This window comes from Pecten maximus, chromosome 12 (assembly GCF_902652985.1).
Source record: "Pecten maximus chromosome 12, xPecMax1.1, whole genome shotgun sequence".
In the NCBI taxonomy this organism is placed as follows: domain Eukaryota; kingdom Metazoa; phylum Mollusca; class Bivalvia; order Pectinida; family Pectinidae; genus Pecten; species Pecten maximus.
The window spans coordinates 14,263,161-14,286,904 of NC_047026.1; the positions used below are offsets into that span (position 1 = coordinate 14,263,161).

Sequence of the window (23,744 nt, forward strand, 5' to 3'; positions counted from 1 at the left end):
GGAGAAGGCGATCAGGAAGGGGGAGATAATTACCGGTAGATGAACAACGAACAGAGTATATTTTATCCTCTACATAATAGGCCTACCGTTCATTTGAACATCTTTAATTTCAAATAATTTGATTATACATGTAGTAAGTAATTCCAATCAAGACATTACGTTTAAATTATGATATGACGGATGAATTTTTGAATTTTATATAACGCTTTACCAGAGACTTGTCTCTGGCTTTACTAGAAGACTGTCATTGGTGAATGTTTGGTTTCTTTCACTTTCCATATTACTTACGGAAAGTACATGTATTTATGGTGTTGATGCAGATGTTACAATCCCTATTGTCTTTCAAACTACGGCCATATTTCTTATGAAATTAGATATATACCTAGACAATAGGCCGTGATCCTTAAAAAAATCATTAATTCCGGATAAGAGACATCCATGCATCCAGTGATGTGTGGGAGATTACAGTAATATGTTATATGTACATCACAGGGGCTTGTTATGTATGCTGATCACGGCTCTATTTTTGATTTTTATCATTTATTATCATAAACATTCATTACAAACCCCTGTCAGTGTGTATACATTTGGTATGTATGTATATAATTATATATACATGTATGAAGATACATTGAGTATTGTAACTGTTATCAACATTGGATATTATGGCAAGCTGTTTGTTTTATTTACCTTATTGATTTAGATACCTTTGTAAATGAACATAAAGATTTCTATTGGAATACCAGAGGTTAATCAAAAACCATTTTTACTACAGAAATAAGGGCGTACAGTATTCATCGTCCTTCAATATAAGAATTTTAAGGTTCATATAGTTATTTTTAGCTCACCTGGACCGAAGGTCCGGTGAGCTTATGCCATGGCGCAGCGTCCGTCGTCCGTCCGTCCGTCCGTCCGTCCGTCCGTCAACATTTGCTTCAAATCGCTACTAGTCATAAAGTTCTTATTGGATTTTGACCAAATTTGGCCAGAAACATCCTTGGCAGAATGGGAACAGATTTTGCATAAATGGTGACTCTGACCCCTGAGGGGCCAAAGGGGCGGGGCCCAATAGGGGAAATAGAGGTAATTCCTTTAAATCGCTACTAGTCATAAAGTTATGAATGGATTTGAACCCAATTTGGTCAGAAACATCCTTGGGGGAAGGGGAACAGATTTTGCATAAATGGTGATTCTGACCCCCGAGGGGCCAAAGGGGCGGGGCCAAATATGGGAAATAGAGGTAATTCCTCTAAATCTCGACTAGTCATAAAGTTATGAATGGATTTGAACCCAATTTATTCAGAAACATCCTTGGGGGAAGAGGAAGAGATTTTGCATAAATGGTGGCTCTGACCCCCAAGGGGCCAAAGGGGCGGGGCCCAATAGGGGAAATAGAGGTAATTCCTTTGAATCGCTACTAGCCATCAAGTTATGAATGGATTTGAACCCAATTTGGTCAGAAACAGGGGAACAGATTTTGCATAAATGGTGACTCTGACCCCCGAATGGCCAAAGGGGCGGGCCCAATAGGTGAAATAGAGGTAATTCCTTTAAATCGCTACTAGTCATAAAGTGATGAATGCATGTTCTATAAACAATTCTTGAGGTCTTTAAAGCAGTTGGGATTCCCACACTATAACCATATATAGCATTGTTAGAATTTTACAAATAAAACAATTTGAATATGAACATTATTTCAACATTTGGTCTAATCCAACCAGGTGAGCGATACAGGCCCCATGGGCCTCTTGTTTACGTTTATTATCAGATATTTACATTTTTATTATTTGCCGAACGGAACCTTGATAATAAACGTAAAAATAACGATATGAACCTTCGAAGTATATATATAATATATTATAGGACTAGGAGTATTCCCCACCAATGGTGTTTTCCCATTTGAAGAAAAACAAATTCCCCATCAAGAAAAATCCCATAAAATGGGAAAATTCTCCAAAACGGGAAATCCCCCAAATTTTGATGAAATATGTAAGACTTATAGCAAAGAATAGCTGTAAAATGTTAAATTAAAGTTTAATGAATAATTCAAGACAGGGCGGCCCTTCATTTCCCCTATATTTCATAATGGGTAGTATTCCCCACATCCTAGATTAACCCTTGTTTTACATGTACCTACATATTGATTTACCATTTAATTCAGACACAGGTCAGCCTTTTAAATAAAGATATCTATTCAAATATATTCACACGTTAACATTTAGTTTACAGTGGTGACTATTTTCATTTCATGTATAAAATACAAAAATTGCTAAAAACAAGGTAGATAATTGGTGGCATGGACATAGGTAAACTAGTACTGTGGTTGACTGGTTACATAGGTAAGCTAGGACTGTGGTTGACTGGTTACATAGGTAAACTAGGACTGTGGTTGACTGGTTACATAGGTAAACTAGGACTGTGGTTTGACTGGTTACATAGGTAAACTAGGACTGTGGTTGACTGGTGACATAGGTAAGCTAGGACTGTGGTTGACTGGTTACATAGGTAAACTAGGACTGTGGTTGACTGGTTACATAGGTAAGCTAGGACTGTGGTTGACTGGTTACATAGGTAAGCTAGGACTGTGGTTGACTGGTTACATAGGTAAACTAAGACTGTGGTTTGACTGGTTACATAGGTAAACTAGGACTGTGGTTTGACTGGTTGTGGTGTTATTGATTATTAAAGCTCCCGCCTGCATGTGCCTCAGTGAATTGGAAAGAAATAAAAATAATATCCTATCCAGTATCTACAAACACTTGTGGTCTCAAATTAAGTGACCTTGCTCTGTAAGCAGGTTGAAGGAAAATTTGAATCCGTCTTTAGCCAGTCAGAGCTAATATGAGTTGACCTTCACTCTTCACTTTACCTCCTTCAAAAATATTCACCTTTGAAGTAGTGAATTTGTAAATGAGTACATGCAGGTAATGAAAAATATCCTGTTCATGCTGGGTTTGAACTAGCAATATGTTGCTCTGTAAGCTGCCGCCCTTTAAGCATTATTTTAGTCAGGGCATCTAGTAGACCCTTGAGAGTTATATATATATGTATTTTGACTCCCCAAATCGAAGTCCATTTGACATACATGTATCTGTTTTGACCCTTCAGTTTTCTGAGAGGTAGTGATTTGACTTCTGAAATTGTTAAAAGTAGATGGTCAACTGGATGCCCTTGTAGTCATTTGGAACTAAAAAAATAATAATATGTACCGTTTAGATCTGTAGTACGTACATGTATTAGAACTGGTAAGGAACTAAAAATGTACATTACATGAAAAAAAACTAAGAAAACTTCTTAAGTCAATAAGTCCATGAAGGTCTCGATAAAAATGATTTTCTGTGATGTGATCATTTTGTAACACTGGTTTATGATATTTTTTTCCATTCAGATCTTACAAGTAGCTGGTCCATGATGTATAATTGACAAATTACATCGCCTGAAAGAATGGAAGTGGACAATCCTCCAGATGATTCCTCCTTACATGATTTGCCGAACACAGTCCCTACTGATGCTACAGAGGATCTAGACACTCAGTCTGAATCGTGTAGCAACAGTAAAGATATCACAGCTGATTCCAATGACTTTCTCATTCCCAAAGCAAAGGTACATTGTACAAATAAAATCAAACTTAACTATATAAGGAAAATTGATATGTATGGTTGGAAATCTTTAATTGATATTAAAGTATAAATCTAATGTTTGTGAAATTCTCCAATGATTAAAAAATATATATGAAGCTCACAACAAAGAAATCTCATCTTACTGTGTTTGTCTTATGAACATTTCAAAATATATGTTTACCAGACCACTTACATCTAACATATTAAACATGGTTTGGCATATATTGTATAATAATATACAATGTAAAGAAAGCATCTGAATAAAATAGAATTGTATACGAGAATGTGTTTATATTACAATTATTTATTTAATTTAAAATGTCTGTTATTGCCACGTGCTGTTAGTAAACCTTTCATGCCATCCCTTGATTGGTCTTTAAAAGAAGTATTGTAATATATGTGTGTCTTGTGTCGACAGACTGAGGAACAATCCACAAGTGACACCAGTTTACCATTACAAGATGATAATCCTGTGTCCACAGTTTCAAACTCACAGGAGCCATTACCAGTGGCAAAAGTCGCTTCTTTGCGGGACCAGGTACTCTGTTCTACCATAAAGACATACTGTCAAACGATTTTATAATTTGTTCAGATTGTTTTGCAGTCTGTTTGTTGGGTCTATTTTACATCCATGGTACTACATAAATAAAGAAAATTAAATTTACTGGAAATGACAGCTACAATATTGGCAAAATAAGATTTTCAATCCCTTTTGCATCTAAGAAATATAATGCATATACATTGTATCATATTATTGTACTGTGTTTCATGAATTTTTTCTGTTGTGTATGTAAACTTTCACTGATTTCTTGGTTGATAAGGAGCCAAGAAAATAAATACACCAACATATTTAGTGTGAAGCACATGTACTTGTCTATCAAGTTTTTACCACAGTCATATTACCTTGAAACCGTTAAGGAAGTACCCACAAATATTTCTTCTTACTCAGCATATACTTTGGTGGACAATAAAATACAATGAAAAGCAATAGAGAATACACACATTCAATCAAAACTGTAGTTCTGGGCCTTCTGGCTCAAAAATGATAAAATGATGGCAAAATATGAACAAAAAATATTGATCTGCATGGAGACATTTAAAAATGCAAGTCAAGGAGAACAGGACCAAGCAAGTACCGGTAAATGTCTTCTGCTTCATTGACAACTCCCACAAAACTTTGTTAAGTACAGGTAAAGTGAAAGTACATGCAAAGGGGTTGCCAGTCTACATGTTTGAACTTCTGCTAGGATTGTATATTCATTGTAAATGGTAGATAAACCCTGATACCAAGTCTGCTTCCTAGATATTGTACACCTCTGTGATTCAAAGTATTTTGATTTCCAGCTCTCACTATTACCTGAAAGTCCTAGCCGACGTAAAGAACCAATAAATGTCCGAATCCGTGATATAAATCCTTACATTACCTGTGGTCTGTGTGGCGGGTACCTGTACGAAGCATCAACTATAACAGAATGCATGCATTCGTGTAAGTTTTTGTCGAGTAACCACTATATACCTGAGTAGCTATAGAATCAGTGTGAGTGAAAACAGAAATTTTTGAAGAAAATTTGTAAAGTAAAACAATTACAGAGCTGTTTTAATCAAATTTTCATGGTACTTTTGACTTTTTAATAATTGTTATAAAATCAGATATTAAAATATTTTGTCTACTGTCAACATAGTTTGGGAATTTAAGTGAAAAAATATGTTATTTATAAATTAGTTAACCAAATGTAGTCATACATCTACATGTATCTGTCAACTTCTTGTATGGAAGCATATTGATGTACAAAATGTAGGTTTAACAACTATTTTCTTGATCCTTTTTTCATTGTTTCAAGCATCAAATACATTGTATTTGAATGTGTGTCTTTAGTGTGTGTGCAAAAATAGGGAAGAGATGTGAACATATACTTTATACTTTAATAATGTTTTTGATGTTACAAACAATGAAAAAGGAATCAGATTTTAAACCAATATCAAATATGCAAATATGCATTAAAAGAATTATGTCCCTTGTACCCAAGATTTGGAACAATATTCTTTTGTGAAGGGACTCAATTTTGTACAAATCACATTCTGATTAAACTAGCTAGTGGTAGAGGGCAATCCTCCCCAATAGGGGAAATGGAGTTTAAATCATTGAAATGTATTTGAGCATTTTCAATATACAGGGATTGCTCTAAATTGTAAAATGTATGATTCTGAAAGACAGCAGACTAGATGAGAAAATTCCAGGGGCTTGTTCATTTATGTGGAAAAAAACAGTTTGTCAATTTTCAACAGTTACTGTAACATTTCAGGTATACATCTTGACGGACCAGCAGATATTAATACAAGCCTTGAAAGTCGTTGTCTAGGCTAGTCTAAAAGGAACATAACAATCACTAGATCCATCATTATTTCATAAATGAACAACATGGTGCAGTTGTTTGTACTGTGATAGACAAAGCCCTGGTGATACTAGTATTGCTTTGAACAAAACATTTATGTCATGATTGCTGAAATAACCAGGTGAGCAAAGCAGGCTCTATGGGCCTCTTGTTTATGTTTCAAAGTAAGGACATACTGCTTGCAAGTAAGTCTAGGATTCTTGTCACGGGGAACTTGTTTCAGTGCACTGAATAAATGACATTTGTTTTCACAGTTTGTAAGACTTGTATCGTACGCCATACAGAGAGACACTTGAACTGCCCAACATGTGATGCTGCAATACACCCCACAGATCCTTTTGTCCATATAAGGCAAGTTACATGTACATGTATTACATTTGTGGATTAATAGAGTCTTTCTACTCACTTTGGGTGAGACAAGGGGATCTCTACCTCAGGAAGGAGATTGTTAGGTTGCCAAACAGGAGGCTTGCTGATTGTGAGTGTTTGTCAGCTTGAGTATCTTACTCTGAGGGTTGAAATTCCCATTTCACTCCCAAGATGTTGAATGTTTTTTTTTCCTTTACCTTAGCTGTCAACCCTCTTATGTAGATCTATCTAGTGTTACTAAGTAGTAATTGATAATTGGAAGGCTACAAATATGATGTCCTATATCATTCAGTAGTCATTTTGAACCACAGTTGTGAAAACTTTGCAAAATAGTCTTAACATTCACATAGACAGTGGTCTCAAAATTAATATGCAATTATCTCTGTCACCAATGAGTAGTAAGCCCCGAGATCATGTCAGATACCAGCTCAGTCGTTAAGTTATTTGACATATCAGTTTGTTTTAAAGTGGCTTTTAAACGGATATTCCGCACAATTTCATAAGGTTTTGTTTTTTTTAATAAAAATTATACAAAAGAATCTACACGTTCTTAACCAAAATCATACTCTACTTTTACCATGTAAACAACATGTGATCTTTATTAAATTTGTGGAAATTCTTTATAAATCTGGCTAGATCGATTAACAAATGTTCACGTGGTCCTGATTACGTCATATCATGTGTGCCAAACAGTATAAAATGCTGGTATACATTTAAAAATTGCTGTAAAATAAGCCAACAAGACAATGGAACTGTGTGATCACAGCAGCAATTATAAGTGTACATTTATACAGTACTTTTCATAAAATACATGATGCATGCAGTGAACATTCATTTCCCGGATTTCCTGATGCACTATATATTTAGGCAGTCTAATTTTATATTTACTGCAGATACTAATCCCACTAATTTCCCTTGTCCAAAGTTATATGTAAATTACTGGAATATTTGATATATTAAGATATGTTTTATAAATGTAAATATATGTACATGTATATATATATCAGTCATGTTTGTTTGATTTTCAGAAATGACAGCACAATTCAAGATATTGTGTATAGACTATTGCCCGATATTGCTGAAGGTAAACAATTATGATTGAACTTTATTTCAATAACATTGACCTAATTCTTGATTAACCCAAACATGTAGGTATATGTCTTGTGTAAAATTGAAATAACTTAAGCATTTAAATTCGACTGATTATTTCTGACACATTGTGGGACATTGTGAATGATATGAGTGTGTTGGTAAAGCCTGTGTTGTCAATGACTGTGGAACATGTCATCATCCTCATGAATATGGTCAGATAATACAGGATGTCATTAAAGTCAGTGGTCAGTAAAGTCAGGTTTCACTGTATATACAAAATAATGTGAAACTAATCATGACTTTAAGTGTAAGTAATCCATAGTCTTTGTAATAGAAGATATAATTAACCAGATTTGTTTATAATCAGCAAAGAACTCCATATACATGTAGGTTTCTGAAATCATGATAATTATTTCTTACTTCGCTGATATTATTGTAATCTTTAAGTGATTATCTGACTTTGTTAAGTGAGATCTTAGATTGCATTGAAGGCATTTCATACACTGATTCAAGATGAAATGGCATTTCTACTTATTCAGAAGAGGGTTTTTTTTTTAAATTTTATGATAAGTGTATCAATTTTGAAAATTGTGTTTATCATAACCTGTTTATTTGTTTTAGAGGAACAGCGAAGAGAAAAATTGTTCTACGAGGAGCATGAAAGAGTAACAGGAGGTAATCTGATTGTATAATACATAATTTATATAGTTTTTGTGAAATTCTGAGGGTAGTTTTTGTACATGGTTTATAATTATAAGTGACTATTGCAAACAGTACCATATAATGTACTTATTTATAATAGTAGATATTTTGAAGGAATACATTCAAGGTGGGATGTGATTAAAGAAGATGAGTTTGAATCAGAGTCAAATGACATACAATTTGTGTTCCCAATGATAGTTCTTATGTGTATCAACTAATGATAAATATGAAATCATTTGTAATTTTAAGATCTGTGATCAGGTTTTTGAAATATTTGAGAAGTTCTGTGAAGCTTAAAAGTTTCAACTGTTTTGAATGTGAATATATATATATATGTTCAATGATTTAAGCAATGAGATTGATTTAAGCAATGAGATCAGTTTAAATTGTTTTTATTTCTAGTGCAAATTACACCCAAACTAACCTTGCCCCCACCCCCTCCACGGACGCCGCCCCCAAATTCCATTCCACCAATGCCAGTAAAACCACCAGCAAGGAAGTCAGAATCTCAGAAACAGCGAAACCTAGGGAACTTCAAGTCACATTGTGTGTCGCTGTTCCTCGAATACATTGGGTAATTATCTTTTTTTCTATTCTGGTATACAATCCTGTTTTCATTACATCTTTCGATATAGGCCTTTAAAGGAATGGTTGTCTAACATTAGAATCTACATGTATTTTTTAGTCCCCTATCTGTGAAACTCCAGGGACTATATGTTTCCTCTCCCTCTGTATGTGTATGTACATTTGTGTACGTATATACATACACGACAGATTGTTAAAATTGTCCTATAATCTTATAGGATTATAATAAAACTCCACACAACTAAAAAGTACCACAATATCTAGGGCAACTTTGAGTTTCAGGGTTGTTTGGTCAAGGTCAAGGTCATCATTACTATTTTTAGAAAAATCCTTGGTAGTACTTTTGCGGGAACTGGATGTGGACATGTAATTATGCTTTAGTGATACTCGGTATGCTTATTAAATATAAGATCTACTAAATGTATATAATTACCCTGTAGGTAGGTACAGCAGCTGTAGATTTATTTGTAGTTTGAATGGGCTTTTGTGACCTCTTTATCCTTTGTACCTCGTAACATAACAAAAAGTTATACAACTACTACTATAGAGGAATCAGTTTTTGATATCTCTTTTTATAGGCAGGTATTTTGTCTCAACTACACCCTTACTTCAGAATTTTGGTATACGAAGAAATGTGTAAGGTGTTTTATCATTGTCATCTTTCTATGTTGACAGGGATTTAGATGAGTTTGGTGACCAGGTAAGATAAATTCTTATTTTCATAATTTTTCAGAATTTAAAATTTAACTGCTTCATATCCTAAAAAAATTAGACGCATTTATTTTTCACATGGAAATAAAGTCTAAAACATTTCAGCAGAAGCTATACATTAAATGAGATAGAAATACATGTACACAATGTATATATTTCCAATGTATAGTAAGAGTATTGAATTACAAAGGCTTCAGTTTTTACCTCAATTTTTCACTTTGAAAATGAAATAAAGAAAATTAAAGTGACTGTCCATTTCATGATTTTCATGCAAATGCTTCTCTAACATTGTTAGAGATTCAATACAGCTAGAAATTTTGCCAGGTTACGTGTACTAACCTTGTTGTAGACCCAATGCAGCAATGCAATTGGGCAGATTAAGATCTGTTATATGTGTATAGGTGTAGCAAAAAAATGTTCTGATTGCCAGAAACATTTTGTAAAATGACAAAATTGAATTAATATCAAAATAAACAACAATGCTGTCATAAATATGTTGCCACCATTTTGAATGTTTTTTGTCTTACCGAACATATCTATATTAACTAAAGGTAAAACCGTTCTGTATTTGATTTCTTCTTGTTTTCAGCTTACTTTAGCAAAAAATTTTCTTCGTGTGACGGGCAAAGCAACCATAGGAAATCTGATTAGCTTTATAAGGAAGAAACTTTATCTGACAACCCACTGCAATGTAAGTCCATCAACTTAAATAGTCTTTTGAGTTTAGAGTTTGTTACTCAATGTTATAGCACATACATTGTCTTATATCGTCTTATATGATATTACACAAAGTTGGGTAACAAAGTTGGGTAACAAAGTTGGGTAACAAAGATGGGGACAGGGGAGGGAGTTACTGGAATTAACATATCCTTCTGTTTGTAGACACAATTTTGTACAGATTATTTTTCCCAGGATCATGAATGGTTTCCCAAGAAAATATTTACACATTATTCATGACATGGTCTTTGTGTCCCTGAACGTCTTCAAGTTCCATAAATTTTTACTTTAATGTAATAATGACAATTGTCATCCTTAGTTTGATGCCACCAACTGAAACTGTCTTTGTGGTAATGGCTAATCGTCTTGGAAACAGTATTGTTAGGTCATCTGACCCTAAGGGTCAGGATGACCTATAGTCATTGTGCTTTGTCCGTCGTCGTGCGCCGTGCGTAAACTTTTCACATTTCAAACTTAAGTTCCACTGGTGGGATTTAGCTGAAACTTGCCAGGAATGATCATGAGATGGTCCTGACCAAATGTTGTTATTTTTCGGGTCAGTCCGATATCCAAGATGGCCGCCATGGCAGCCATCTTGAAAACATATTTTAAACTTCTTCTCCAGTTTGACTGGTGCCATTGAGCTCAAGTTCCCCCACTGGGATTCAGCACTAACTAATACCTGAAAAGACCCTGAGATGCATGGTCCTCACCAAGTGTTGTTATTTTTCGGATCGGTTTGAAATCCAAGATGACCACCATGGCAGCCATCTTGAAAAATACATTTTAAACTTCTTCTCCAGTTCCACTGGTGACATTGAACTGGAAATTGGCGAGGATGTTAAGGAAGGGGAGCCAACAACAGGTTTTCCTGAACAACACCTATTTCAAACTTCTTCTCAAGTTCCACCTCTGGGATTCAGCTCTAACTTACCTGAAATGATCCTGAGATGGTCCTAACCAAGTGTTGTTATTTTTCTGGTCGGTCCAAAATTCAAATGGCCTCCATGGCCAACAATGCCACTATACTTGATACTGAGTATGTACACTACAATAGTACGAGGATCTTTAGGGTCGGAGGACCGTTAAGGCCCTTGGGCCTAGCCTGTGTATACATAAAGTACCAACACAGATGTAAGCCACACTTCTGTCAAACTTCAGAGGCAATTGGGTCAAAGGTCACAGATGCATTAGAGTACTAGCCACTAAGTGAAACAGACTTTGCTGAAAATTGGTCAAGTGGTGAAGTTTATTGATGCCTATAATTTGGGACATCAGGTGTTTCCAGGTCCGTTACTATGGAAACTTAATGGAGGCTTTCTGATAGGGCAAAATTGAGATATTGATTGTTGAATCAAACTGAAAATTGGTATAAAGGTTAGGAGGGATAGCAGCAGTAGATGTCATTTTGTTGCCTCCTCCAAACATGTTCAACGAATTATGTGAAACGACATAGGAATATCAGGCATCATGTATAAATATGCATGCATTTTTTTCCCCAAAATGTTTGGTTGCCATGGTAACCAGATCACTATACACACACAGATTTTCTGCAATGGCCATAATTAATATAAGCTCATCACTCTTTAGATCTATTTTATTTAAACTTGGTCAAGTGATGTAACTTATTAATGTCCGTTATTTAAGAAAAGAGGTGTTTCCACTGTTAGAGTATGCAAGTGTAATGGATTCTTCTGATTGGTCAAAATTGAGAATCATCTGACTAAGATTAAGATGTGAGGATTTAGAGGGATAGCAAATACCATGGTGCTATTTTCCAAAACAATGTTAGATGTCATTTGTTGGCCATGGTTGTAGATGATGGCTAGCAGGGGTGTTAGTTAGCCATTTATTTTTAGCTTACATGTCTAGCTTATAATTGCTGCCTGTAAATGATGATAAATTTCATTGCATTGTAAATGAACTTGCAACATACTTTTTCTTGTTTTCAATCAATCATAATTTCTCTCCGTCAGAGATGTAGCATTTTCTAAATTTATTTGAATATTTTTCTTTGATAGGTTGACATTTTCTTAACCCATGATTCAGACACAACATTGATGACAACAGATAACAAACTACAAAATATCAGAGAGGAATTTTACCAGGGACAGGTATGTTTTAAAGTAGTCCACTGTCTGCCAAATGATTATTTTCTATTCAATTTAAATGGAAAATTGGTTTTATTTCATGTGATGGGTTGATATATAAAATGCTCTCAGTTTACCAGTTTTCTTTTATGAAGATTTGAAATATTAATTCATTAAAAAAATATTTGATATATTCTTGTAATGATATACTAATTAACAGTGTTGTGTTTCTTACAACACAATCTGATTTATACATTTCATTATGATGATATGATGTCTCCTCATTATTGAACCTATAATATCTGACTGCCCCAAGTATCATCGAAATGAAGATGGTTGCTCCTAGTGCAATTCACTTCACTCCCAAAACAAATAGAGGATGAAGTTTATTTTGTTTGTGGATTTTCCTTTATTGGAAACTGCCAATATTAGAAAGAGATGGAATAGAAAATCAGACTGATCAGAGACTAATTAACGTCTTCAACATTGTTTCTATTGTCCAATCAATTATCATACACTGCCAAGCAGGCATATAAGAGATTCACTTTGATTGACTGAGAAAAATCCTGTTGTATGGTAAGTATTCGTGTCAACTGAACACATACAAGCCATGTCAGATCTTCATAACCTAGTGTATAATGATCTATGTTTTAATCAGATTGTTCAGCACATTTCTACTGTGTAAGGCCTTCTCAAATTGCTTTCATATTAAAGTTATATTGTCCTTTATATTCACACGAAAGAAAATTGTATGTGATAGACAATTTTTGGGAATAAGATTTATAATTATGCACTTGGCTAAATAAAATTAACTACTTGGTTCTCAGGTCAATTTATTCTACAAAGAGATGAGGGAAGCAGTTAATTTTTTTTATCATTTTATTGGTGAAAATATAGATGAATTTTTCAAACTAATCATTATCCATTTTCATATAAACTGCTTCAAAATTTGGGACAATGATTTATCATAGTTCTTGTCTCTCAACAATGGGCATGACTGTACAAGATTTATGGCTAAGTTGTATAATGCTTATTGCAGGAGAAAGGTTTGTTGTTGATCCATTTTCCGTAGTAATATTATACCAGGGAAAGTATGAGATGAAGTCCTTTGTTAGGTCCCCTGAGACGAAGTCTCAAGTGACCTATTCTAATTGGCTTTTGTCCGGCGTCGTCTGTAAGTCCGTTCGTCCATAAACAATTTACATTTTCAACTTCTTCTCCAAAACCGCTGAACCAAATTCAATGAAATTTGGCAGGGAGTTTCTATGGCTAATGGTCAATTAAAATTGTGAATTATATGGTCCCCACCCCACAGGTGCCTGAGGGGCAGGGCAAAAAAGGGTCCAATTGACTAAAACTTCAAAAATCTTCTTCTCTACTCTCAGATATGGTGGAATCAAACGTTCTTCATAGATGGAAGGGTCTTAAGGTGCTTTACATAAAATTGTGAATTTCATGACCCTTGGGTCTCACGTTTGCCCCTGGGGAGGGGGGTAAACTTTACTATAGTTTATATAGGGAAATCACATTTTTGACAACTATTTGTTGGATTTCTATTGGAATTCATTCTTACTTGGTTAACATTATCAGCATAGGATGACTGTTTGTTGGTATGTACATGTTGGCCCTGACTGACCCCCAGGGGCTGATGGGCGGGGCTAAAATGGGTCAAATTGACTGAAAGTTCAAAAATCTTCTTCTCTACTCTCAGATATTGTGGAATCAAACGTTCTTCATAGATGGAAGGGTCAGTGCTTTACAAAAAATTGTGAATTTCATGATGCTGGGGTCTCATGTTTGCCCCTGGGGAGGGGGTAAACTTTACTATAGTTTATATAAGGAAATCACAATTTTGACTCTGATTTGTTGGATTCGTATTAGAACTCATTCTTACTTGGTTAACATTATCAGCATAGGATGACTGTTTTATGGTATGCACATGTTGGCCCTGACTGACCCCTTAAATTGATGGGATGGGCCAAAAAGGGTCAATTAAATTAACTGTAATATTTCAAATCTCAGGTGACCGTTAAGGCCCATGGGCCTCTTGTTTTTTCAAAGAAGATGAGGGAGGGTTTTCTTTTTTTGGCCATAGATAAAGGTTAATAAGTCTTTAACACAATTCTGTCTTCTTTGCAATCAATATATTGCATTTTTGTTGGATCTTGAATCCACTTTACTGTTGTGATATCTAATAGAAGACTAACAGACAAACAAAATCTGTTATAGATTCCAGGCATGCAGAGTGCAATATAATAATGAATGAATGATGTAGAAAAATCTGTTTAAAATTTGTTTTAACCAATGGTGGTTAGGACATGCAAGGTTTTACTGAAAAATGATTTAGAATAAAACTTTATTGATGTAATTTTTGTATTATTTATAGGACTGCATTGTAGAGCTACAGTACAGAGTGAGCACCAACCTGGATGATTAGGACAGTAAGAAGGCGGAAATATCTTAAAAGACTTGAAGGTTCTTTTCTCTCTATATTGTTTTGTTGTAAAAGGGAGATCTTGTCCATTATATTGTACACTTACACTGCCTTCCCCAAAAAAGTCCCTTTCACATTGTCTGACATATGTCGGCAGGATCATTTTCAAACCCGGACTCTGGAGTTGCTGCTCTTCTTTCATACCTTGATTTGTCTGACATATTGTTTATAAAAAAAGAAGCTGTTGCATATTTTATACTTGAAGTTGATTGATTTGTCATCCATCCTCCCTGAAGTTACAGGGAAGTTAAAGGGAGGGAACTATTTTCAAAATTCTTCAGAAATGTTAGGTTTTGGGAAAGCAGTGTGCATTGCATTGTAAGCATTTTTTTTCCATACACAAGCATGACCTTGTCTTCGTAGACACATTTAAAAAATTATAGAATAAACCAGCTGTCATTATTTAATCTATAGAAGATGAGTGTTAACAGAATCAGCTATCTTGAAAAGATAAATTAATTAGTCATGTAACATATAAGTTCTTCAATACAGTATATAATGTTATACAATAAATTTTATTTAGAGTCCTTTAAATATAAAAAAAATTAAAGACTGACAAAAAACAAACATTAATATAAGATGATTGAGTAAGTTTCTACCAACCTGCTATTTGTCTAAGTAACAATAATTGGCACGGAAAAATATTAGAACAGATACAGTATAGGTTTCAGAATGTAAAGTACACAAACTATCACAGAGTAATGACGGTTCATATGGTAGGTGACTGGATACCATCCCATCCCAACAAGATCACATGCCACTTTATATTACGACAATAACTAGACAGGCCCCTAGAATTGCTTAGCCAAATTTTTACACTTATAGCTATATCTTATCCACCCCCACCATTGGTAACCGAGTTCAAAACTTATCGTAGAGAATTAAAGCTTGATTTTATTTATAATTTTTTTTCATATTATAGAGACTAGGGCAATGCTAGACAATGACCAGAAATTAAGATGTTGAAAAAATAAACTGGTAAACATACTAGAATGATTCAATCTGATTAAATTCTGTAGTTACATGGCTACGTTTACTATGTACTACACCTGACATAGTATGTAGTAAACAAGGCGATGTAACAGCTGATTTTAATCAGATTGAGATTGATTAAAATATTTTGTATGTTTGTAAAATTGATATGTAGAACCACTCAATACAAAGCATTATGTTAGCACATATTTTCAGAGCTGTTCAAGATGCTGTACATTATAATAGTAAGTAGTGTAAAAAGAAAATAAGTTATGTTTCTAAATGCATTTTATTATGCCTTAAAACTTATAATTACTAGAGATAGCCTGGTATTCAATATTGTTGTTCAGATTCTTACTTTGTCAGCCACTGACATGGACACAGGGAAATATGTAAAAGGTAGAGAAAATGTTTTCCTAAAATGTTGAATGGGTGCCTTGATGTATTGGTAATTGTTGTTGACAGTTTGATGTTATTGAGTAAGTTTTACCTGACATTGTGTTCACATATATTTACATTTGTCTGGCATTGTCACTATATAGTCTGTTTGAGAGCTCTGGCATTGATGTACGTTTAAATGCCATCCATCACGCGCTACACTTATCAGCGTATTAATACAACAAAAACCGGAACTACAATATCCAGGATGATTGAAGTTTAAAGACTAATTATTTTGTCTACATTATTTGTTATAAAAAATATGCCATTTGTGCATTACGTTGATAATAAAATGATTAACAAAATTGAGTTTTTTTTTTATAATTTTCCATGTACTATTTTGTTTGCCAAAACGCACGCGACCATGTTCCGGCTGTTCCAACGACTGACAAAAAAATCTGCTGACTGTCGGTAAGGCGGGAATTATGAATTTTAAATATGAATTATAGCATTTGAAAAATAAAAAAGTAAAAGGAATGTAAATATTAGCATTGAACTGTTTTTGTATGGTATTTATGATCTATTTGAATGCCAGAGATTTGCAAGCAAACAAATCGGTGCATTATGTTGTTTGCTTGCAAAGCTCTGGCTAATCCAATGACCATGTTTAGTACTGTCCTCGGCATGTTATCACACACGCACACGTCATTCTGCCTGGAATTATCACAGCACATGTCACCACATTTTTAGTCCCCAACCGGTGAAACTGGAGGGACTACATTTATACATGTATATATGTTTCTTCCTCATCCGTCCGACCGTCCACTCAGTTTTCTGTACTTTTCTCAGTCATGCTTCGAGGTATGTTGGTGAAAGTTGATATTTTACTGCAGTACGAGTTTCTGGGTTTCTGCGTCAAGGTCACTGTTACAATCCGGGGTCCGGTAGGGGGCATTCTTGTTTAAATAGTCAAATGCTATCCTGTGTTGATTCATCACATCATGAGCACCTCACCGCCTTTTGTACATCACCACACAAAACCATTGCAGCATAACTGACACCAAATTTTGTACATCGTCACACGCCGCCCTGTCTTTATCATCCCAACATCCGTTGCCACATTTTGTACAGTTTCCGACCAACAGCTAACATATCTGGCACTACAATCAGTAGTAACACTGTAATTATCATCAAAACTCCAACGATACCAATGCTCTGGGAACTTTTCCGGCCGTCATGTGCGCTGGTCTTTGTTCGCTTATATGCTGGAACAGAAAGTGGATTAGTTTATCCGTGTGTTATAGAAAATAGTACTAGGTCCTGCTGAAGTTAATTAATGTAGTATAAAACAGTCCCAAAACGCACATAATTACAACTATCGAGAGATAAGCATTATGGCAACTCATTTAGGTGACTATATTCCCATTTTCAGCAAGAACTATGAGCACATGAGTCAGTTTCTGATTAGTATTTATGAAAAAAATAGTTGATATAGTAGGAGTAGAAGCTAATGTTTTTTTTATAAATATATATATATTGTTCTATTATCAAACAGCAAACATGTAGTGTTTTGTAGGTTGTAAACCATGATTACAACAATAAGTCGAACATAAGCAACAACACAAAATACCGACATTAGAAAATATAATTTTATAAAAGGACTTTGAATAAACTTGTCAACTTTCATTGAACGTCAAAAAGGTTTATAAAAAGTCGGGACATTGCATGTTGTATTAATGTTGATATACATGCAATGTCCGGACCACGTGCTGATGCTATTCGCGGCTATATAATAATACATGTATATGTTAAATACGATAATTATCTTATAATTTTAGAGATATCCAATATATCTTATTACAAGATATCTCATCAACTTTAAATAACACATCTTCTTAACATCTAAGGTATTTTAAAAAAAAACCCAACATATCTATTAGACATATACAACTTCTTATTAAACAAATCAGATGTTTTATATAATAAAGGATAAGCCAACTTCGCGTATAACGAATTTCTGTGGTTCATGAAAATTACTAATTTATTTCTGGAGTTCGTTTTTCGCGAATCAAGAGTTTATATCAAAATAACAAGATAGTACTGGAAAAGCGTGTATTTCAAAATTTCTTCACGAATAAGTCGGGATCTGGTGTTGTTTTTTAAGTGACTCCATTTGTCAATACAAATTCTAGTTAAAGGAGCGTTCGCGAAGGAACCCGTTTTCCTGAAACAACTTCATTTTTTTCAATGTTTGATAACACCTTTCACTTTGTTGTCGAAGCCATAAGTTAATGATTAAAACAATAAAAAGTCTGCCAACGTTTACGTTAACACGGGTCGTAAATAATAGATCGTTGTTGCTCAGGCTACTTCTTTATTCTCGAAATTGACTGTGTTTCTTTTATGATTTGGTTAAATACTGAATCAACATTACTCCATATAAATATATGACGTCTCGGTTTGCTATATTTGGGCATTACTTTTATATACCCCTCTTTTACTTTCCATGGAATACTTTTTCTTTCACTGTTTTGGGTCGGGGAAAGCTGTTCCCCGATGTTCTCTAGATATGTTACAAAGTCATTGGGGAATACAAGAGTAAGGGACTTTGAAAATTATCCAACAATGATCTGTTGCTATGCTGCAATTTATTTAACATAATGCGTTACTGCGTCATATCCAGCCGACTTCGTTTTGAATGACTACGTAGGGCAGCTTTGAAAATCTTCAGAAAAGTTGAAAATTGTGACCATAACCTTTGCAATAGAATAAAATACATGTATTATATTTGAACCCGGGACATTGGGATTGGATCAAGTTAAATGGATTGAGCAAGTTATCACTTGACCTTTGAATAGTTGTATATTGTTAGATTTAACATTTTTTTCCGAGATACAGTTTAGGAAAGTTGACACCGGGCAGATTACTGACACCATGATCGACATGTTAGTTCACATGATCGAATGTTACTTGCCCTATCCTAAACCCCAGTGTCTTCGGAGATGTAGCGGTTATGTACTGTACCTTAAACGCTGACCCCGCTAGTTATTGGACTATGCAGCTGAAGTGCCTATATCCATGAACCATCACAGTACCGTGTAGGTCAGAATATAAATTTTAAGTTTGCAATTTGAAACACGAACATATATAACGTTTTCAGGCGTTAGTCTTAATTAACGAAATAGCTCTTTCAAATTAAGAACAGTGTTAAAGACTGTTAGCAAAATATGATTCTTTATTATTTTCTACGGTTGCATTTAATATTGAACGTTTCATAGAAGTGATGTCAACAGCAGATTAACTTACTAGAAGTTGTCTTCTTGACCACCGTAAGCTCCTGTTTAATTTCCTCGACCTTTTTAGCGAGTGTGTCCATATTAAGTAAAGGCGGTGCGGTTGTATAATCGGTGTTATGCGTATCTGAGACCTGGGAAGTTGTTTCCTCTTTGTCCTGACAGCAGTATGTCGATTCAGGTAAGATGCATTGCGCCAATGACGAATTTGACCCAACTGTAAATGAAAGATTTGTTACATATTCGCTCATTAGATGGTTATTGTGTGAAATAGCTTTTTACGAGAAACAACAAATATTACTACAATGTGGATTTGTCCAACTGCTGGCCAAACGTGTTCAATACAACATTATTTTTCTTCAATATAGTCGTGATAAATACCCTTGGCTAGCTATGTTGATTTGGTCGATCTCAATATAACTTCATAAATCTGCTGTGTGTACGTACTGCTGTGACTATATCAAAGATATGATTATTTCTCGACCAGTAAGGCAAATGGCCTGAAAATTCATAAGACATGCAGTGACGGTTCATTCTGGTTTTCAATTTCAATGTTCCACCTTTCATGTTAATTTCACTTTCTTCTCTATTTCTTAATAGCAGATTTCGGGAAGAGAAATCATGCTTCGTTGAGATCTTTAGCAAATCATGCTAAACTTCATTCCACCATGGCGCTTTGAGGTAACATTTCTCCGAAAAAAATCATATGTAGAGACATTGTGACTGATTTTATTTGGAACATGGAAACCACCAGCCGCAAAAAATCAACAAAATTCGATATACAGTCTCAAATGTAGAGAATAATATCAGACTGAGTTGAAAGAATGGAAATATGCCTGTTCATCTTGTTGACGGATTTATTGTCAAACTTACATTGGACTGATATTGTCATGAAATCTGCTTTCAGGTTTCCTCTCTCTGAAACATGATAAATGTCTTTATTCAAGATAATGACTTGTAATGCAACTTTACAGTACATTTACAATGATAATAACAAATAATTGAAATAATCGAGTTTTGTTTTAAACATCATAAACCCATCCGTCAATTATTTAATTCTAATCGTTACATTAAAACTAAATATATCTAAAAGGCGAATTAAGGTTTCCAATACCTAAGAACACAGCTTCCTCGAGAAATTCGAGTTCGAAGATGTGGTGTATCTACAATAGTGACTTCGTGACCTGTTGAAGTGTGCAGATTATTAACGTACCGTAGGGAGTTACATTTATATTGTAAACGTTATATTATTGATGAAGTACTATAGGGAGTGATATATATATATGTATATATGCATGCTTTTCACCAGCTACTACACGCAGATACTCTGCATTATAACGACCATGGCTGGGTTGTTATAGGGTTTTAAATCAAACAGATATACTAGTGTATATGTTCTGTTCTATAGTGATTGGATTGTTATTGTACCATTCATGTATTCTGTAGATCTTGAACCTGGGATGAAGAGAACTGCCGGTACTTCAGGAACATAATCTTGTTCCCAAATACACATGCCCAGACTTCCTACGTCATATACAAAAAACCAGCCTTTATCATGGTCACAAAGCGTCATAGACGGAGTTAACGAAAAATCTCCGAATATGATGATTCTGACCAGTTTGTCCCATGTGTCTGAAATGTAATATGATTCAAATGTACAGTTTCCCTGTTCAAAATTAACGTCCACAGTTTACGACGTGATGAAATATTAATAGTAATTTTAGCTTCTAAACACTAGTTTTGCCCGACGTTTCTGCATTAATTTGCATGAAATATTGATAGTAATACTTCGCCTGGTACTCCGATAAATGGAATCGCAAAACAGACATTAATAATTGATTAGGAAGTTTTTATTTATGCGAGCCTTGGCGATAATCATACATTATCTTATGAAATCAAAAAAAAGATATTTTAATCACATAACTCAGAAAACTGAGACAGTTTTTAAAATCAGCATGTGGAGGACTTATTCAAACAGAGGCAGTGGTTATGTTTCGCTATTCACATTTCCTGACGTCAGGGATTGTCCGCATTATGACGATTTATGACATAGTATATTACACTAGTGACATATTCAAAGATAGTACACGGTCGAATTCACTGGATAAAATGCCAATTATGTGATAAAATGTGATATTCAATAAAAAATAAACCCATTCAATATCCTATATTTACCCTTCCATTGAAAAGTAGTTGGTAGGTGTTGCAGGGTCCAATAGATCAATGTAAGAAGAGTTGACGAGTTTGGATCTTTGAAACCAATCTGATTTATTACATCCACTTGCGTTGAATTCAAAGAAAGCCCTCTGTTCTTGTCCAATGTAAACGCCAACTTTCACCTGAAATAAACAAGTCTTCTGCTTAATATAATACAATATATGTATAACTGAAATTAACATGATTTATGCGTTTGTTTCATTGGCAGTTTTCCCCGGGATAACTCGATTTTTCAAGGTAAGATACTAATAGTACATTATACATTAGTCATATGATTTGTATTCAGGGGTCTAGACACAAACAACAAAAACTCGAGGGAAACATATTCTCTTACACGAATGTCACCACCAGCTGTCAATTGTTCTTTAATCCTCAGACGTTTCACACCGAGAGCGATTGTATTTCCATTACATAACTGTATAACAATTAGTGTCACACTAATTGACAACTGCTTTGGAATAATATTTTGACGCTGTAATGAGAAACTTACTGGAATGCATCTTTTAGTCAATAGAAACATGTAGTGCACAAATTTGGGATGGGACTTTTTCTCTGAATTTAGTGAATTCGGGAAGATATTTTGAGACTTTTGTTAATGCCTATTTTGATTTCCCTAGATTGTTGCGAATTTTTGTCCTTTGAATAATGGAAGTTCCTTGTGCCTCTGTGTTAGGATAAACATATTTCCGGTATGACTATTCGTACAGCCAAACTATGAGCTTTCCATCTAATATGTTCAACTGTGTCTTCTTGATTTAACTGATATTACCAAATTAACAGATTCTCGCGATCATTTCCTCCCATGAAATACGATATAAACACATGGTTATCAGCTATGCTGGAGTATGCCCCGTGAAAACACTGCTAAGGCCAATATGAAACTTGTTACAATTGGTTGATTATTTTGGCCTTTAGTCATAACCCCGACAAAAACTCAACCTTTGATAAATCTTGAACGATACAACTATATTGTGTCAGAGGCCATGCCACACAACACACTACTTTTTGATTCTGGACACTTCACAGCTGTTTTTGAGTATAAGCAGAATCTTACGATGTTAGTATCGGTAGTTTGATACTCCCAATGCATTTAATTAAGGGTTATTCATAAATATTTGATTTCTTCATGCAAGTAGCTTTTCCTGTCCAAATAGAATATCGAAATACCAAAAACAAATCGAATGACCGTGTTCCATACTGGTTGTTCTTACCTTCCTGATGTCCATATCACTCCAGTAGTTGAGAATGTCAGACTTGTAATGGTCCCTGAAGGAATTGTTGAGGACCTGCGCTTCTTTCACAAAACTATTGAATGATGTATTTCCAAGGAATAAATCATAAATACTCGTTGACCCTGTTAGAATACAATAACATTTCAGCAATCAATACATCCCCATTTAACAAGAACTATTGCAGCGATTCAATAAGTTTCACTTAACATATGAACTAAACATTAACTTTAATCAGATTATAAAGTCAGTGCTATCAAGGTAAAACATTTCCAATATGGAGTGCAGATGCAAAATATAGTCAAATGTCTCATTGAAAACCGAATCACATTACCTTTATACACAGGATCTTGTTATGTAGAGATCCCCTTTATTGCAGAATTGAACTAATGTAACTTTCCTGAATACATCCGACCCTCAACATAGTTCGGTACCAAAGAACAGTAAAGGTCATAACTCTAATGGGAAAGGTGACCCATTTAAATGCGTGAAATAACTAGATGGTAACTATAGAGATAAATATGTTCCTGTCTTAATATTTAAAACAATCACTTTCAGATATGACGCTATAATATTCATTCACACGATGACTTCCAAAATTCCAAAACACATTCCATAAAAAGTGCATGGTATATAAATATAAATATAAAAACCCTTGCTTGAGGAAGATGCGCCAAGTCCATGTGATACCGGATCATCATTAACTTTTGTTCTTATCTCACTTTATCTAATTAGACAATACTACAGTCAAAAACAAGTATATTATTTAAGAATATATCGTAATATAGCAAAATATAATGATATATCATAATATAATGATAAAGCATCGATGATAATATACCATAACATTATGATATATCAGCATAATAATACATTATAGCA

General features: G+C 34.4%; 2 protein-coding genes across 2 annotated transcripts; one reads left to right on the plus strand and one right to left on the minus strand.

Moving 5' to 3' along the window:
• Positions 1-24: 24 nt before the first annotated feature.
• On the plus strand, positions 25-16,482 carry LOC117339587 (polycomb group RING finger protein 3-like). The gene is made up of 12 exons (XM_033901271.1): positions 25-133; positions 3,389-3,603; positions 4,039-4,158; positions 4,965-5,106; positions 6,268-6,364; positions 7,411-7,466; positions 8,096-8,149; positions 8,579-8,750; positions 9,437-9,461; positions 10,062-10,163; positions 12,211-12,303; positions 14,666-16,482. Exons 2-12 carry the CDS (start codon positions 3,445-3,447, stop codon positions 14,714-14,716), a joined length of 1,071 nt encoding a protein of 356 aa, XP_033757162.1. The 5' UTR covers positions 25-133; positions 3,389-3,444; the 3' UTR covers positions 14,717-16,482.
• Positions 16,483-16,680: 198 nt separating this feature from the next.
• On the minus strand, positions 16,681-21,034 carry LOC117339966. Its single transcript, XM_033901689.1, has 4 exons — positions 20,845-21,034; positions 20,290-20,334; positions 19,430-19,633; positions 16,681-17,388 (listed from the first exon to the last, which is right to left on the minus strand). The coding sequence occupies exons 1-4, from the start codon at positions 20,987-20,989 to the stop codon at positions 17,222-17,224; spliced, it is 561 nt and encodes a 186-aa protein (XP_033757580.1). The 5' UTR covers positions 20,990-21,034; the 3' UTR covers positions 16,681-17,221.
• Between the last annotated feature and the right edge of the window lie 2,710 nt (positions 21,035-23,744).